Source organism: Fusarium pseudograminearum, chromosome 1 (assembly GCF_000303195.2).
Source record: "Fusarium pseudograminearum CS3096 chromosome 1, whole genome shotgun sequence".
Taxonomy (NCBI): Eukaryota; Fungi; Ascomycota; class Sordariomycetes; order Hypocreales; family Nectriaceae; genus Fusarium; species Fusarium pseudograminearum.
Window position 1 is genome coordinate 10,958,295 of NC_031951.1, and position 15,743 is coordinate 10,974,037.

Sequence of the window (15,743 nt, forward strand, 5' to 3'; positions counted from 1 at the left end):
CAGTAAATCGAGATCTCACCTGCCATGGGAGCACCACATCGTCTTGGCAGCCTGTGCACAAACACTTCGACGCCTTGGTTGAACGCAGACACCTGACTCAATCTCCGCAAAACTAGGCTGTAGATTGACATAATCGGGTAGCAGTAAGTCAGGTACCGAAGTGCTGTTCAAGACTGGACTGGTCGTCGGTGCATGTCATCAATCGATATCAACCTCTTTGTCTCCGTATAAGTGGAGTTACAAGTTATTCCTGCACAGGGCACATTACACAAACGGAATGATGTTGGCTCTTTTGCTATTGATGAGAAGAGAGTACTTAGGTTGTTTCCACAAGAGATAAGATCGGTTTTGTCTACTCGAACTACATACTTCATTGCCCATTGACTTTCCGCCCATAAACCTAGTAGCCCATGTCCCCGAAACACTCCCGATCAGATGCTTTGTTGAGGAGCCTCAGGGCATCAGACAAATTGACCGCTGGGACCATAGAAGACAATATTATCAGGGCAGCTTGTGCTACCTAGACAAAGCTTCTTAGACTGCTGGGTTTTATACCCCAAGACTTTGATCTGATCATACTGCAAGCTGCCATGAAAGCTGTCATCCGAGATTGTACAATCGTTTTGCGATTGGCTCCAGATGCTACCAAGTCATAAACCGGATGACCAGAGGTGGTTTATCTCCACCATTCTTCTCTCTTTGAGCCTTTGCGGCCATCGCCATGTCGGTGACTGCCATGGACAAGGCTCGAAATTGGTTCAGTTTCGTCAGTAGCACGTCCGAGATTTCGTGATAGACCCGATCGCCGTACTGGAATCTCCGAGGGGAAGTGTCTTTCCTAGTTCTTTTGTATGTTTTGAGATGTATTTGCATCGGCCGCACGAGACTCGAGATTTCCAATTGATCCCTCTTGTAGAGTTTGTCCGGATGAATGAGGATGTAGAGAGTTTCAAGGTTGTCAAAAACGCGGAAGATCTCGTCTATCACAGGTCTCTCGGGACCCCTCGAGAAATGATACCAGGGCATTTTGATGGTCGAGTAAGGGAGAGCAACGTACTTGACGGATGTGCTGTGAGAAGAAAAACCGTCGAACAAGATCAATCTGCCTGCAAGCCATGGATTGGAAATGATGAAGAGGTCACGAGAGGTATACATCTTCGGTTGGGGTGGTGCTATTTCCAAAGGTGTCGTTGAATGGAACTCATCATACTCGTTAAGACAGGGGTAATCCATTGACTGGGCGTCTCGGTGGTGATAACATTCTCACGTCTCGATGATTTTCTTGACCATCAGTCGCGAACGATAACAAGTCTGTACTAAAGCTTGGCGGGGAGGAGATACAGGCTTCGTAAATCTACTACTGTATCCTGTTGCAACCAGGCGTTGCAGAAGCAAATGAGCTGGATCTTTATTAGAAGGGTATTCAAGGTCAATATTGACGATATGAGCAGCTGGGACGTCGTTTTCGAGAGCGAATTTCCAAATCTCATCCTGGATCTCCAGAGGTAGTCTGGGAAAGAAGGGAAAACTGGTTATTCTTGCGGGCCGTTTCTGTTTCTTTGTTTTAGGCATGATGAAGGCTGAGTTGAGATGTGATGATAGGGGAAGGAGAGATGTGGTGGTAAGGGAAGGGGAGATGGGAAAAGAGGTGTAAGATAATTAAGAAAATGCGGAGTGGAAAGTCTAAAGTCTTTATAGTTTATAAGAAAGATTCTGCCTAGAAATTCATCATCCAGGCGGGGGTCGTAGATACTGAAGTAGGCAATGACGGTAATAGGTGGCTGTCAGGGTCAATTTTGAGCTTCTTCCCGAGCGGGCACCCTCTCTTTATTCCTCCAAGCAAGCATTCAGTCCCAAAAGCTCAGCAATTGCTCAGGAGAAATGTAATTTCTATTTGTAAACCAAGATAGCATGCGGCTGATCTTCTTTGGGATTTCTAGAATGATATTGATCAGTTACTAAAAGATTGTGTTTATGTGACACCAACAGGTACGACAGGTAAATGAGCAGTACTACCTAAGATACCCTCTCATGGTACTAATCCAGGCCAATAACTCACAACATCCTACATATAACTCATTCCGAGACCCCTTTGAGCATATCACAGCTTATAAGGTAAAGCGAATATGTTAGCGACGAGTGATCAATACATCAAAGTTGTAAGTGAAGTCGGAATGTCAAACTCCGACCACCGATAAAAACCCGGACCCATATTTCAAGACCCAATCCATCCCGGCGCATTTACGATCTCAAGCGTGGATCCCCGCGACCAATTACGCCATTTTCTTTCGATCAGCCATTGAATCTTTTTTACCAGCAACTTTTTATCCCGCTCACCCTCATATTCTCCCACAATGGCAGACAAAAACGACGCCTGTCCCGTTGACCACAAGACCCGCGACGCATGGCTCTCCCAAGCCCGTGAAGCCGAAGCCGCAAAGGCGAAAGCGCAACCAGAAAAATGCCCCGTCGATCACACAGCGCAGCAGCAGCCGAAATCGTGGACACAGACTTTTACTTCCTATCTATGGTCTTCGCCAGCATCTTCGTCTACACCTGCGCATAAACCTACATCAAACGGTGGTCTTGATACGGACCGAGTTGTTTCTACGATCCCTCGAACTACAGGCGATGCTGCGGCGTGTCCCGTCGACCACGAAAAGGAACCTGCGAGACCAAAGAACCACGAGATGGAAACTGGCATGGACCCCTCAGGAAACTGGGTGTATCCTTCGGAGAAAATGTTCTTCGAGGCGATGAAGCGAAAGGGTTATGATGCGAGGGTAGCGGATATGAAGACCGTTGTGCCAATCCACAATGCTGTCAACGAAAGAGCTTGGAAGGAGATAAAGGAATGGGAAGCGCCATACCTCGAGGGAACAACGTAAGTTTCGTAGACTTATCTCGCATAATCTGTAACTAACAACAGCAGATGTGGTGGCCCTAAGCTCGAATCTTTCGCCAACAAGATGGATCGCATGACTCCTACAGCTCGCATTAAGACCATGATAGGCTACACTGCGCCGTTTGATCGTCACGACTGGGTTATCGACCGCTGTGGAACAAGGGTTGACTATGTCATTGACTTTTACGCTGGAAGGCCTGACGGCAGGGGTGGACCTAGTTTTTATCTCGATGTGCGGCCAAAGTTGAATACGTGGGAGGGTGTCAAGATGCGAGCCAAGCGATGGGCTTTCCTGGCATGATGGCTGTTTGATCAAGTGTCGTATAAATGATGTGTATGATATATGTAGCTCTACGGGGTTGGTTGGCGTTTGGAAAATGTACAATATAGCACGGCATTCATAGAGTGTTACTTGGATCGTCAAGACACGACTTCTCATTGTAGGAGATGAAAGAGAACTTCAAGATACCTACATTTAGGGCATGTCACTCGTAGAGAGGAAATGTTAAGAGTTCCATGTTGCTAAAACAGTACATACGAAATTATTAGTCCACTCTTATGGCATACATACACTGAGAGTGATCTAATATTGCCGTTCGCTTAAGTATTATAGAAAGTAAGCATGCGGTAGAGGGGAGGTGACTTGCGTGTTGACGATGCTTCGATCGCTCTTTTGATGAGTTTTCTGTTTGTGTTGTCTTTTGTTGAGAGGGGAAGGATATCTCGAGATGCTGTCACAGCTTAAATATTGACTCAAGGTTTCGCTCTTGTTGAGCCCTATGGCTAATTGACTTGCCTACGGTTTTTACCTACTGTTATATTATTGACTTTTACTGTCAAGCTCGTATCTCTGAAAAGGTCGAATGAGTAAAACATTTATAGTTATTCATTTATAAACATCCATAGAAAGTAGGCATAAAAGCAACGCTACTCGTCCTTCTTAGTCCCCATGCCCAGGCCCAGACGAGTGGGCGCGCTTGTCTCTAAAGCGTGCGTATCCAGTCTCCATCCCTTGGCACGCATTCCCTCCAGAAGCGACTCTTCCAAAGCTCCTTTCTTCTCATGATAGTCTGAATCTGAATCCTTAGCGTAGGAGATCTTCATAGCCGTAAACCAGGCATCAATGGCCTGAACTGCAGTGGAGTCTTCCCAAAGCATGATCTTGATGCCATGTGGCCCTACAAAAAGGGTACTGCCGTCGGTTGCGATTACATTAACCATATCCTTCGTTGCCTTGTAGTAACTGCCGGCCATTTCGATGCGGGTGGAGGACCACCATAGTAGGATACTTTCGCGCTTAGCGACCTCCTCAGGTGTCATGATCTGGCCGGTCTTGAGGTATTCGTCGAAAAGGATGGTCGCGCGCTGTCGGTTGAGATTGTCCATGCACACACAGCGAACGCCAAGATAATTCATCCACAAGTGGGCGAGCACGAGGACAATCATAAGAAAGACGACGGTATTGTGATCCTCCACATACTTGACCACGATCGTTCCAACCGCGAGACCGATTAAGCCGATGGCCGTTTCCTGGCTGGCCTCTTTGGCATTGAGTTCCGCAAGATTATCATGCTTGGCAAAGTGCACACTTAGAGCTGCTTTGCTCGCACCTGCTGCCACGCCACACAAGGCTCGAAGGGCCTCTCCGGTGGTGAGTGCAAGAATCTTTCCGTAGGGACCGAGGTAAGGGCTGTATAGCTCCATGAAAAAAGCAGTGTCGTTGAAGAGATCAGCGAGGAATCGGAAGCGCTTGGCGTCAGGCTCAATACGAAGGCCAAATTGTTGAGCAAAAGCAATGGTCGCGACACGAGAAATAGCGTCCTTGAGGACAGTGAGTAGCATAGCAAAAGTCGCGGACGAGTTGGCGTCTCCAACGCCGAGACCTTGCAGCAACGCTCTGTTGGCAAGAAGAGATGTTATTGTCGAGAAAAATGCTTGCATGGAATCGAAAAATTGATAGTTGAGATAATCGCTTGATACAGAATGAGGATACCCCACGGGCATGAAGGCCTCGTGCATGGAAGGAAGCCAAGAAGTGCGAGCCTTAGACTGCAAGACCACCTGCGAAGGTTAGCGGCATACATGACAGAAGATACTTAAATGAACGAACGATGTTATCTGGGCCATGGGTCCAGCTGCGAACAAAGTTCCCGGACTTGTCATACTCTATAATTTCAGTCGGTTCGCCGTGGCCGATGTTCTCTGAGAGCTCAGCAGGTTGGCCGCGGCCGCGGCTGACGTTCTCTGAGAGCTTGTTCATGGTGGTGTTGATGTTGAAGAAGAATGGTTGAAATGAAGCCTGCAGAGAGAAGGTAAAGGCAGCCCGGCCAGGTTTCACAGGCAGGTGCCCCGCAGAAAAACGTTGGAAGTTGCAACCGACGTCGAGCCAGATGTCTGGGATTCACCTGCCTTGCCTCGAGGTATTAGAAAAATTGACCGCTATGAGCATAAGACACAAAATTATTAGGGCAGCTTATGCCACTTATATTATGCTTCCCAAACTACTTCTATACCCTAAGGCTTAGGAGCCCAACTTTTCTGCTGCCCACCTGCCTTCGTACAACACAAATAAACTTAGATATACCTGAAGGTTTGTCTATATCAATCGTCGCTCTTTCCATGTGGAGACTTTTGTTATCCATAAATCGGATCTGGAGGATGGGCAACTGGGATCAGTTTGTAGGTAACAGGAAAGCTGACCCAAATTCCAGAGCATAAAAGCAGAGAATAAACAAATATTAGATTGTAGTCTGGATACCACAAACTAACTTTAATTTGTCTCTCATGTTTCCTAAACAACTTCTCTGACACCCTCTGGTGGTTGATCGGGTCCGGGGTGGGCATCTGGGGCCGGACGGTTGTTTTGGACGGCCCCACACGGTGATCAACATGAAAGGCCTTGATTGTAAGAGCACAAGTGACGGAATCAGTTCATGAACTTATGCCACTTGGAGACTTTTCATGGCTCGCAGAGTAAGTGATGATGTTGCCCTGACACTTTATGGTCTTTAGGTTCATTAGGAATCTTTTATCCTTGAGCTGCATGTCAAGTTTCCCGACACGCTCAGCTAAATTGCAAACAAAGATCTTGTCTAGCACAATAAACAGAACGTCATACAAAGGTTGAAGCTACATTTTTTTATTTTTACTATCGAGCAGTATAAGCTCATTATATGTCTCCAACATACTATTTACTATTATCCACATCCCTCTCATCATTTACTGTCCATCTCTTAAGCGAGGAACTCGTCGGTCTTGACAGGACCCTCTCCAACTCCGGTAGAGATAACTCGGCTCACACCCTCCTTGAGAGTGGAAGCAACAGTAGCATCGAACTCAATGCTGGACCTGGCGCTGGCAGCACCCTCTTTGAAACCACCGACACCCTGGAGAGCCTGGTAGAAAGCGCCAACGATGATATCAGCGTCCTTCTCCTCGTAGTAGATGACACAGTTAGGACCGGCATCGAAAGTGTAAGCAGCGACAGTCCTGCCAACCTTCTCGTTGATGCACTCAACAGCACGGATGGCAGCGCGGGAGATGTCGTTCATGTAGAAGATGGGAGGGTAGGTGTCGGCACAGGTAGCGTGGAAAGAGTTGGACTCGCGCATGGTGACCTCGGCAAACTTGGGGAAGTCCTTGTCCTTGATGGCCTCCTCCATGAGAGCCATGTTGGCGGGGACAACGTTTGTTATTCTCTCCTTGAAAAGGCCAGAGGTAGCAACGGTCTGCTGCATGCCAGAGGTAGAGGAAACACCCTTCTTGGCGGCGCTGGCAACGAGGATCAGAGCTCGCATCTCGGGCCAGTGTGAAGCGGGAGCGACAAGGTCAGCCTTGGAATCGCTACCATCCTCCTTCTCACCCATTCTCCAAGCGACGTAACCGCCAAAGAGACTTCGGCAAGCAGATCCAGAACCTTGTCGGGCGATGAGAGAAAGGTCGGAGGGCGAGTCAGGGAGCTCGTAGAGAAAGGCGATGGCCTGAACCAGAGCGGCGAAACCAGCAGCAGAAGAAGCAAGGCCGGCAGCAGTAGGGAAGTTGTTCTCGGAAACGATCTTCAGGGGGTAGGAAGAAAGCTTGGGGAGGGAAGAGTCGGCCTGCTCGAGAGCGGCACGGCGAGATCGAAGCTCACGGAAGCAAGCCTGGGTTCGGGCGCCAGAGATGTCGGAGGACTCTCCGTTGAGAGTGAGGCTGTCGCCATCGGTAAACGTGCTCGAGCATGAGGCAGTTGTGAGGGTTCGAAGGTCGTCTTGCGAGAGGGTGACGGAGAGAGAGCTGTTGGTAGGGAGGTTGAGCTTTGCGTCGCGCTTGCCCCAGTACCTGGAGACTGTTAGTTGAAGATTTAGAGATGCGAATAAGGAGTTGTTTACTTGACAACGGCGATGTTGACGGGCGCAGTGGTGCTGGCGCGGTAGACCTTGGTATCAGACATTTTGAAGCGGGGTTGTTGATGAGAAGAAAAGGTTCAGAGATATTGGAGGATGGAGATTATAACAAATCAAACACTGGATTGAAACAAAAGAGGACTCAAGATTCTGAACCCAAAAAGAAGTAAAGCAAAGCAACAAATTTAGCTAGACTTCACCGACTTGTTGTAGCGGGAGGAGTTGGAGATGGGCCGCGGAGGGCCTAACCAGAGATTATAGCCTCAACAGGTCTAGTGCGGGGTCCAATTGAGGACCCCTGAATGGAGCCCCTCAACACCAAGCGGACCTGTCATCTTGGGGGTGCAGCTCAAAGATGGGGGTTTTAGGTGATGGATGTGCTTTAGCGGCCTTACATATGTCAGATTATGCAGCTCTTTAGGTTCAGTGTGATGCACCACCTAAACGGATACGATATACGGATACATCTTTGCAAATGTTTGAGGTTTGGAGGCTGGGATGTCCTGGTATCAACTGTTGAGGTTGGAAGCTAATTTGGTAGGCGAGATTACTCAGCAGTAGCGGCTCACTAGCAAGATCAAAGTTGATCTTCTCTTCATCTCAAGATACCAGCAAGCATTTCTGATTATACCTATATAGACCGTGTATGAGGAACACTGTGGGTATTGCGGGTGTATCCAGAAGCCATTGGCACTTCTTGTTATCGCAAAAGCTTACTCGAATGCATGTCAGATCTGGCAGAGGAATTTGTAGTCCGAATACGGATACTCAAATGCTACATGCTGAGGTGGAGCTCTCAAGAAAGCTACACAGGTATAGGGTAAACTCATTTCTTGCGATTGAATAGACTGGTGGTGATAGTCGTATACCTAATGCATGACAGCACATGAGTTTTATCACTAGATAGTACTCTGATACTGAAACAGCGCCCTGAGTTTAGGTTGTTGTTGGAATAATGTGTTGAAGATAACCAATCAACGCAACAACCATATCAAATTCAATACTGAGGTATCGTGTCATTATCACACTAATCACTAATAAGAACTGAACGTAAACACCTGCTTCACATCTGTCCAAACCTTGGCTCGACGCCTCATTGCTCGCCAAGTTCGATAATAGAACCGTTCTACGTAGGACAAGTGAAGTGCACGTGTCGTGCATGTGAGGCTTTGTTGAAAACGGAAATAAAGCTCCAGGATAATCAGATCGCGCATTGAAACCCCAGACGAAACAGGCCTGCTTCAAGTGGCTGTGATGCTGATGTGACGCTAAATGCCCCAGTCAGACCAATCAGATGACACGAGCATGAATGTTCCAGGGACAGACACAGCTAGGTCTAGTTGTTGACGTCACAAATTCCAAGCTTGGGGACGCCAATCGACGTGGTGACGGTGATCCAAGAATACCCAACCAAGGCAATGGTCTTGGCTTGCTAATACATCTCCTACCTTATTTCCACGTTAAGTCAATTGTATGTCACTCGTGTCGTTTTCTCCCCTTGTGCATCTCCCTTCCCGCCTTGGCCCAAAAGCTTACTTCCACCTTTACCTCTGTGCCACCTCACCAGACGCTCTTCTTACTCTACCTGCTCCTTGACATCACGGCAAGATACCGCGATAAACCAGAATGAACCACGCTTTGAGGCGCGCGACCTTGGGATTGTCGCCAGGTTTACGAGCATCGCGATTACAGCAATCATTTGCGAAACACCAAATACCAGCTGTGTACCGTTGCGACGCTGCTTCAACACCATTTCAACGCGCTTTTACAACATCGAGATGCTTCAGACAAGAAGCTGCTGCGGAAAGCGAAAAAGAGGATGCAGCTAGGCGGGAAGAACAGAGTGAAAGGGCCCGTAAAAGACAGGCGAAGAATGTCGCTTCAGGTTCCAATGCTCAAACACTAGAGAATGACCGGCCCTGGCATAGAGCAGACTCTGGAGCAGACCCAGATGCGCCCAAGGATGTCCCCGAAAACAAGGACATGAAAAAGGGTAAATCAGTCTCATACGATCATGAAGGAACTCGACTAATGCCCGCACAGGTCGTCTTCTAACTACCCCAACCCGCCTACTGAAGCTCATTCTACCAATGCCCTTCCATCCCGAACAAGAACATGTCAATAGACCAGTGGAGGGCGACGTTGACGACGCAGGCGAAACAGTAGAACCTCTGGCTCTCCTTATTCACCCTCATCAGCCACTTTCGTATCTCGAGCGATTGATCCAAGCCGAAATCCCTCCCGTTCAACACAACGGCCGCGAAAAGCTTCCCGACATTGTTTTCCGAGCCGAAGCAGACCAAGAAGAACAAGGCGGAAAGAAGGATAACAAAAAGAAGAAAGACAATGCCAATGTCGCATCCTATTCTGGGCTTGGTCACGAAGGTCCTACCAATAAAGAGGCCAACTGGGTACGATGGAGTGGCAGCACCGAGATCGGAGACTTTATTAGAGATGCCGCTCGTGGTCGTGAATTTGCGATCAATGTCGAGGGCTTTGATAGGGAACTGCGAGTTGCCGTACCAAGTTTCCGAGACCGTACATACTACATGCGCATGACTCTACGACGCATGTCACGCGATATTGAATCCATGTCAAAGGTCAAGAACGAATGCGACACGTTGGCTCACCAAGGAGCGCACCGTCTAGCGCAAGGAGGGTTTGCGGCCCTAGCCGGATGGTGGGGAGTCGTTTACTACGTCACATTCCACACTCAGGCAGGATGGGACTTGGTAGAGCCCGTCACCTACCTGGCTGGCCTGTCAACTGTTATGGGTGCTTACCTCTGGTTCCTGTACATCAGCCGCGATCTCAGCTACAAGGCCGCCATGAAGGTGACAGTATCCAAGCGACAGGGGGCACTGTACCAGGAGCGTGGCTTTGACCAGAACAGATGGGATCAGATTATCCACGAGGCCAACAATCTGCGAAAGGAGATCAAGATCATCGCGAGCGAGTATGATGTTGACTGGGATGAGAAGAAGGATCTGGGAGGTGAGGAAGTCAAGAAGGTCCTCGAGGAAGAGAAGCAAGGCCGCGACGGTACCAAGGTGACCGAGGGCAAGGACGAAGATGACGGTCCCGGATCATCTGACAAGCTCAAGAAGAAGCAGTAAATGAAGAAGAGAGTAAGATGAAGGTTGCACACTAAACTCGAACATCAGATCATGGCGAATATGGCTTAGCATTGGGGTTTTTATTGGAGGTTAGAAGATGCGACAGCGCTTGATGGTGGGTTGGTGATGACATGTCAGGAGATATCTTTTTTGTCAATTGTGTTTCGATTTAAGACGCATAGCGATAGTAACAAATGATGCATTTAATTGTTAGAGAGAGATGCGCGGTGTTTTGTGAACTAAGACAAATGACAGCTCTAAGCAGATAAAATGGGTGTAGAGAAATGCCATGATAAGAGCGACAAAAAGTCCAGACTTTGACGTGACATGATATGATGGATCGATGGACTTATCATGACGTATCGAAAAAGTGACCTAGACGTTGATGCTAATGCGTACTGTGTTTGACGTATTATTTTGGGAGGAGCACAGTGTCATGTCTACTTAGCTCCGCATCTCACAACCCAACCTGACCTTGACACAACGTCTCTCCACCACGGCATCCAACCATTGCTTCGGCGTTTGTCACAATCGACCCTCCAAAGGTCAGCATGTTTCCGGAACAGGAAGTCTTCTGGAACGACTCTCGGCGCATTCCAGAGACTAACTTAATCACTCGGTATCCCCTCTCTTGAAGCTCCCCATCCCGGCTCGCACTAGCTACTTATAACCCAGAGCCGATCCCCCGCGCAGCCCGAACCGAAGCGATTAACGGATAGGTTCCAGTCTACTGTAATACGACGGATATGGCACCCCAAATTATTCGCTTGCCCGACGGTCAGACCTTTACTGTTACACCCGTCTTTGCTGGCCTCGGCTTCAAGAGCCACGAGCTCAACACGCATCACAATGCTTTCCCTGTGGGATGGACCGTCGTCCTGAATACAGAATCCGAATGTGATAGCAATACCGAGAAGCAGGATGGGGAGGAGAGGGAAAACGGCGTCGCTCTCGATAGCCCGAAGCGGCAGTTCCAATCCTTCAAGCAACCGACACTGCAAGGCGACAACCTCTTCATCTCATCCATCGCGAACCCTTCCACCTCCGAGTTTAAGCCCGCCGCGAGCCCCACACGGCAGATTGCCATGATGCTATGGATTACGCTCTACTGGTACTTCCACCAACCCGAACCAGCGCCTCAGATATCCGCGCAAGCAGCAGAGAAGACGCCTCAGTTAGCCAAGCCGCGGGGCGAATGGAAGATCAACATCAAGCGGGATGGCGTGTTGCGAGGGCGCAATCTGATTCCCAAGCTTGAGCGCATGGGGCTCATCACCTCTGGACAAAGCGCTGTTGGGACAAGCCTGGACGACAACGGAGAGGATTGGTCTAATATGTTTGTGTCGAAGCGCATGTTTTGGCAACTACCTGGACGGCTGTTCTTGTTTTCTCTTCAGCCGAATAAATCGGGTTCGACGTATGATTCAGTTCCTGGATCACCAATTGGTAGTCGCCCGACCTCACCTCTACCATTGGAACCAGCGTCACCCTTTCACAAGACGTTTCAGCGCCATTCGCCCCATTCATCAATTAATCGAATAGATCATGACCTTCCTGGTGGCCCTACGCCGACCTCAATGTCGTCACCGCCAAGTTTTCCCATCGGTCCTTTCTATTCCAGCTCACATCTCCCAACTTACTACCCGCCTCCTCCTCTTCAATACATGTTTACGAATAATATCCGCCATCCAATGCGACCGAAGCCGCCGAGAATGGGCGAAGTATTCTACACCAGATTTGTCCCCAGTGTTAACCAGTATCTCTCGTTCCGAGTCGCTTCCATCTCGCCTAACCCTGTGCTTTACCTAGGCCCTGTTGGACCCCAACCACCAGAGCAGTCTCATTTGTCTACGATGAGCGATGCGTCTCTGATACAAATGTGGATGAAGAAACCTCGCGTGAGCGCATTCTGGGGCGAGTATGATGACAAGTTCCTCACCAATATCCTCAACCAGCCAAACTCTTTCCCTGTTATCGGATTGTGGGATGGAGTGCCGTTTGGATACTTTGAGGTTTACTGGGTGAAAGAGGACATCCTAGGACAACACATTGGTGGCGAGGCGGCTGAGTGGGATCGAGGTCTTCATGTGTTCATCGGAGAAGAATGGGCAAGAGGACGTGTTCCAATCTGGTTAACAGGGTTGGTTCATTGGTGCTTTACATCGGACTACCGAACAATGAGTGTGTGTCTTGAACCAAGAGTGGACAATGCAAGGTAAGTCTTGTCTTTCAGCGTTGTTGTTCGTTACTAACAGCGAATAGGTTCTTGCAAGGGCTTGAAAAGACAGGCTTTTCCCGCGAGAGGCAGGTTTCGTTTCCTCATAAGCAGTCTTGGCTTGTGCGAATGCGTCGCGAGCAATGGGAGGGACCGACACTATAGAGTTATCATCCAAGAAATGCAGGTGAATGTGAGCGTATGGGAATTTGACGATGAGAACACGAGAGACGATTTACGAGTTGGTGATAATACATACAGAATACATAACTGTCTTCGAGGATTGAACATACGAACAGAATATACCTCATGCATTTGCCCACGAACATGGTGTTGAGATCGCTTTTTCACAAGTGTTGTTCAGTCGACGGGATCGAGTCCTTTGACGAGCACAAAGGATTGTCTAACACGCATTTGACTCTTTCATATTGTGACGAACACAGATTGGACTTATACTGAGCACAATTTGTATAAGAATAGCACAATTGTCATCTCTGGGACTTCAATCACAACTTCAACAACATCTCTCAGAACAATTCAACAACGTTAACAATTTCACAGACATTCACAGATATTCACATCAACATTCTAACACAATATATCCTACTCAAAACGGTAAGATGTCTCAATCAACTACCACCAAGCCAAGTGCTAACAAGGACGAATCCTGCTTCATCCGTCAAGTCTTCCTCCGAGGCCACCTCGCCCCCGCCTTCCCACCACCTGCGAAGCAATGCACAGGCTGCGGCAAGTCCTTCCAAAGCGTGCGAACAATGTGTCCCCCCTGCCTCAAGGCGATAAGTCTCAAGAAAGAGTGCGATGCCAAGGATCGCGAGAGGGACACATTCCCCGACCATTGCAAGAAGTGCAAGCAGACTACTCTTCACCTCGGACCAGACTGGTGCACTGTTTGCTACGCTGATACCGCTGATACCGCTGCTCCCGCTGATCCGGGTAATACGTTTCCCGTGTATTGCGAGGAGTGTGTTGTGCAGATTGATATTCCGAACAGGGTCAAGGACGACAAGGGTGGGTTTGTGGAAATGATCGAGGTAAATAGTCTTTGGTGTGTTCAGTGTAAGGGTCCGGCGGATTCATGGATTAGAAGCGACGTGTAAGATGGAGATTTGGAAGACGGAGTGGTCGGATGGTTGCGAGGCCGAGGCCGGCGATGGATGATGACCTCACGTCATATTGGTAAGCGCTAGATTTCATTCCTTTTGACTGTAAATATAAAGAGCTGGACTCTGTTATTCTGGACACTAAAATTCGTTCTTAATTAATATCTTTCTGTGTACTCTGTGAATATGTCATCTTCAATCTCAGGTCTTGAGGCGCTTAAATGCGACTTCGTCGTTCCCAACGACAACACCCCGGAACTATCGCGATGGTCCGATACAAAAATCAGTAGACCATCTCTGGTAGTCACTCCCAAAACAGAGAGTGATATACAAGCAGCTGTTCGTATTGCCAAGGATAACAAACTCACTGTACTCCCCGCGGGAGGCGGACATGGGACGTTTGTCACTGTGGACTCGTTAACGCTGTACTTGGACTTGAAGAACTTCAAGACAATCGATTTGAACAAAGATGAAGGGCGCGTTAGAGTCGGTGCTGGTGTTGTTGTGGGTGAGGTGGTGAAGGCATTGGCGGACGCGGGTTATTATACTCCTGTTCCCAGTTCTGATGGCGTGGGTTTCGTGGGTTGTGTTCTTGGTGGTGGGAGTGGGATACTCAGTGGTCTTCACGGATGGATGATTGACAACGCTGTTTCTTTTCGAGTCATCACCGCGAAAGGCGATATCGTGGAGGTTAGTTCTGAGTCGAAGGGTGAAGAGTTGGCGCTCTTCAATGCCCTTTGTGGTGCAGGGCATGGATTGGGTGTTGTCACAGAAGTGACCGTCTCAGCGTTCCCTATCGCAAAGCTCAACATGGAAGATGACAAGATCTGGACGAGGACACTTGTGTTTCCTGCTTCGGCGATTGGCGTTGCTGTCGAGACATTTTTGGGCCTGCGCAAGCCTTTGCCTGAGGGTTATGTCACGATGGTATTTACGCGCAGCCCCCCAGGAACTCCAGCAGCCGGCGCTCCGATTATTGTCTTGGGGTATACGTTCTTTGGACCGACCGAGAAGGCCGAAAAAGAAGCAGCGCTGCTTTTTCAGGATGAGGTTGTTGGAAGAGCAGTTGTGAACAGGACAGATCTGGTGCCCTTTGCCAGCATCAACGCCAAGCACGAAGCTTATAATTATCACGGCGGCCACAAAGCCATAGCATCATGTCGTCTGTACAAGACAGAACCCGAAGCTATAATGAGCACGTTCAAAAAGTGGACGACAGCAACACAAGAGTACCCCGACGCTCAGCAGAGTCCACTCATCCTATCCGCCTCCAACATCGACAAGAGTGTAGCTGAAGCTGGAGATAACTTTATCGACGCTCGAGATAGACCTCTAGTTGCGCTCGCGATTGTAATTGCGGAAAAAGAAGAAACGAGTCAAGCGTTTGTAAGTGTGCTCGATGGTATCGTTGCTGGGTTGAGGAAGATTGATGAGGGTGCTGGACCGAGAAGTTTTGCGAATAATTGGAAGTTTGAGACGGATGTGAATGAAATGTTTAGTGAGGACATGTTTGAGAGGTTGAGGGCTGTTAAGAAGATGTGGGATAGGGAGAGTGTGTTTTGGTCGCCTTATTTTAAGTGAGTGTTGGGCTGGGTTGTCTGTTAGACGGAAGAAGTAGATCAGGTATTATTTGAGTGTTGGCTCAATGTGCCTTTACTATAGATGATTCACTGCTAGAGAACGGAATGTCATTTGCGCTCTTTCGGGTGTTGCGATTCACTGTTGTAGTTCATATTGCTGTGATTCACGCTGTTGGCGATCTCATCACGGCCCCGAAAAAATCTCCCCAGGTTTGAAGGAAGCTGAAGCCGCCCCGACCCTCGCCGCCGCTGCCCCGACCGACTCGGAGCGCGTCGTCTGGCACGCGTCTCCCGGACTCGTGATCGCAATTTCATTCACATCAGTGGTGGTGAGTTAATATGCGCATCGAACTACATCGCTCTAGGTGCAGCCTGGAATGGCGAAGTACTGCCCAAACCCGCCTGCCGCCCACTCCTTACA

General features: G+C 48.8%; 8 protein-coding genes across 8 annotated transcripts; 5 read left to right on the forward strand and 3 right to left on the reverse strand.

Moving 5' to 3' along the window:
• Positions 1–642: 642 nt before the first annotated feature.
• Positions 643–1,572, reverse strand: FPSE_07434 (uncharacterized protein; the record flags this gene model as incomplete). Its single annotated transcript, XM_009260552.1, has 2 exons — positions 643–1,172; positions 1,359–1,572. The coding sequence occupies 2 exons, from the start codon at positions 1,570–1,572 to the stop codon at positions 643–645; spliced, it is 744 nt and encodes a 247-aa protein (XP_009258827.1).
• A 782-nt stretch (positions 1,573–2,354) lies between these two features.
• FPSE_07435 (uncharacterized protein) lies at positions 2,355–3,206 on the forward strand (the record flags this gene model as incomplete). The annotated part of the gene is made up of 2 exons (XM_009260553.1): positions 2,355–2,884; positions 2,933–3,206. The coding sequence occupies 2 exons, from the start codon at positions 2,355–2,357 to the stop codon at positions 3,204–3,206; spliced, it is 804 nt and encodes a 267-aa protein (XP_009258828.1).
• A 626-nt stretch (positions 3,207–3,832) lies between these two features.
• Positions 3,833–5,165, reverse strand: FPSE_07436 (uncharacterized protein; the record flags this gene model as incomplete). The annotated part of the gene is made up of 2 exons (XM_009260554.1): positions 3,833–4,966; positions 5,016–5,165. 2 exons carry the CDS (start codon positions 5,163–5,165, stop codon positions 3,833–3,835), a joined length of 1,284 nt encoding a protein of 427 aa, XP_009258829.1.
• A 973-nt stretch (positions 5,166–6,138) lies between these two features.
• On the reverse strand, positions 6,139–7,337 carry FPSE_07437 (uncharacterized protein; the record flags this gene model as incomplete). The annotated part of the gene is made up of 2 exons (XM_009260555.1): positions 6,139–7,225; positions 7,276–7,337. 2 exons carry the CDS (start codon positions 7,335–7,337, stop codon positions 6,139–6,141), a joined length of 1,149 nt encoding a protein of 382 aa, XP_009258830.1.
• A 1,579-nt stretch (positions 7,338–8,916) lies between these two features.
• On the forward strand, positions 8,917–10,406 carry FPSE_07438 (uncharacterized protein; the record flags this gene model as incomplete). The annotated part of the gene is made up of 2 exons (XM_009260556.1): positions 8,917–9,283; positions 9,334–10,406. 2 exons carry the CDS (start codon positions 8,917–8,919, stop codon positions 10,404–10,406), a joined length of 1,440 nt encoding a protein of 479 aa, XP_009258831.1.
• Positions 10,407–11,152: 746 nt separating this feature from the next.
• On the forward strand, positions 11,153–12,786 carry FPSE_07439 (uncharacterized protein; the record flags this gene model as incomplete). The annotated part of the gene is made up of 2 exons (XM_009260557.1): positions 11,153–12,621; positions 12,669–12,786. The coding sequence occupies 2 exons, from the start codon at positions 11,153–11,155 to the stop codon at positions 12,784–12,786; spliced, it is 1,587 nt and encodes a 528-aa protein (XP_009258832.1).
• A 455-nt stretch (positions 12,787–13,241) lies between these two features.
• FPSE_07440 (uncharacterized protein) lies at positions 13,242–13,739 on the forward strand (the record flags this gene model as incomplete). The annotated part of the gene is made up of 1 exon (XM_009260558.1): positions 13,242–13,739. The coding sequence occupies one exon, from the start codon at positions 13,242–13,244 to the stop codon at positions 13,737–13,739; it is 498 nt and encodes a 165-aa protein (XP_009258833.1).
• A 189-nt stretch (positions 13,740–13,928) lies between these two features.
• On the forward strand, positions 13,929–15,323 carry FPSE_07441 (uncharacterized protein; the record flags this gene model as incomplete). The annotated part of the gene is made up of 1 exon (XM_009260559.1): positions 13,929–15,323. One exon carries the CDS (start codon positions 13,929–13,931, stop codon positions 15,321–15,323), a length of 1,395 nt encoding a protein of 464 aa, XP_009258834.1.
• Between the last annotated feature and the right edge of the window lie 420 nt (positions 15,324–15,743).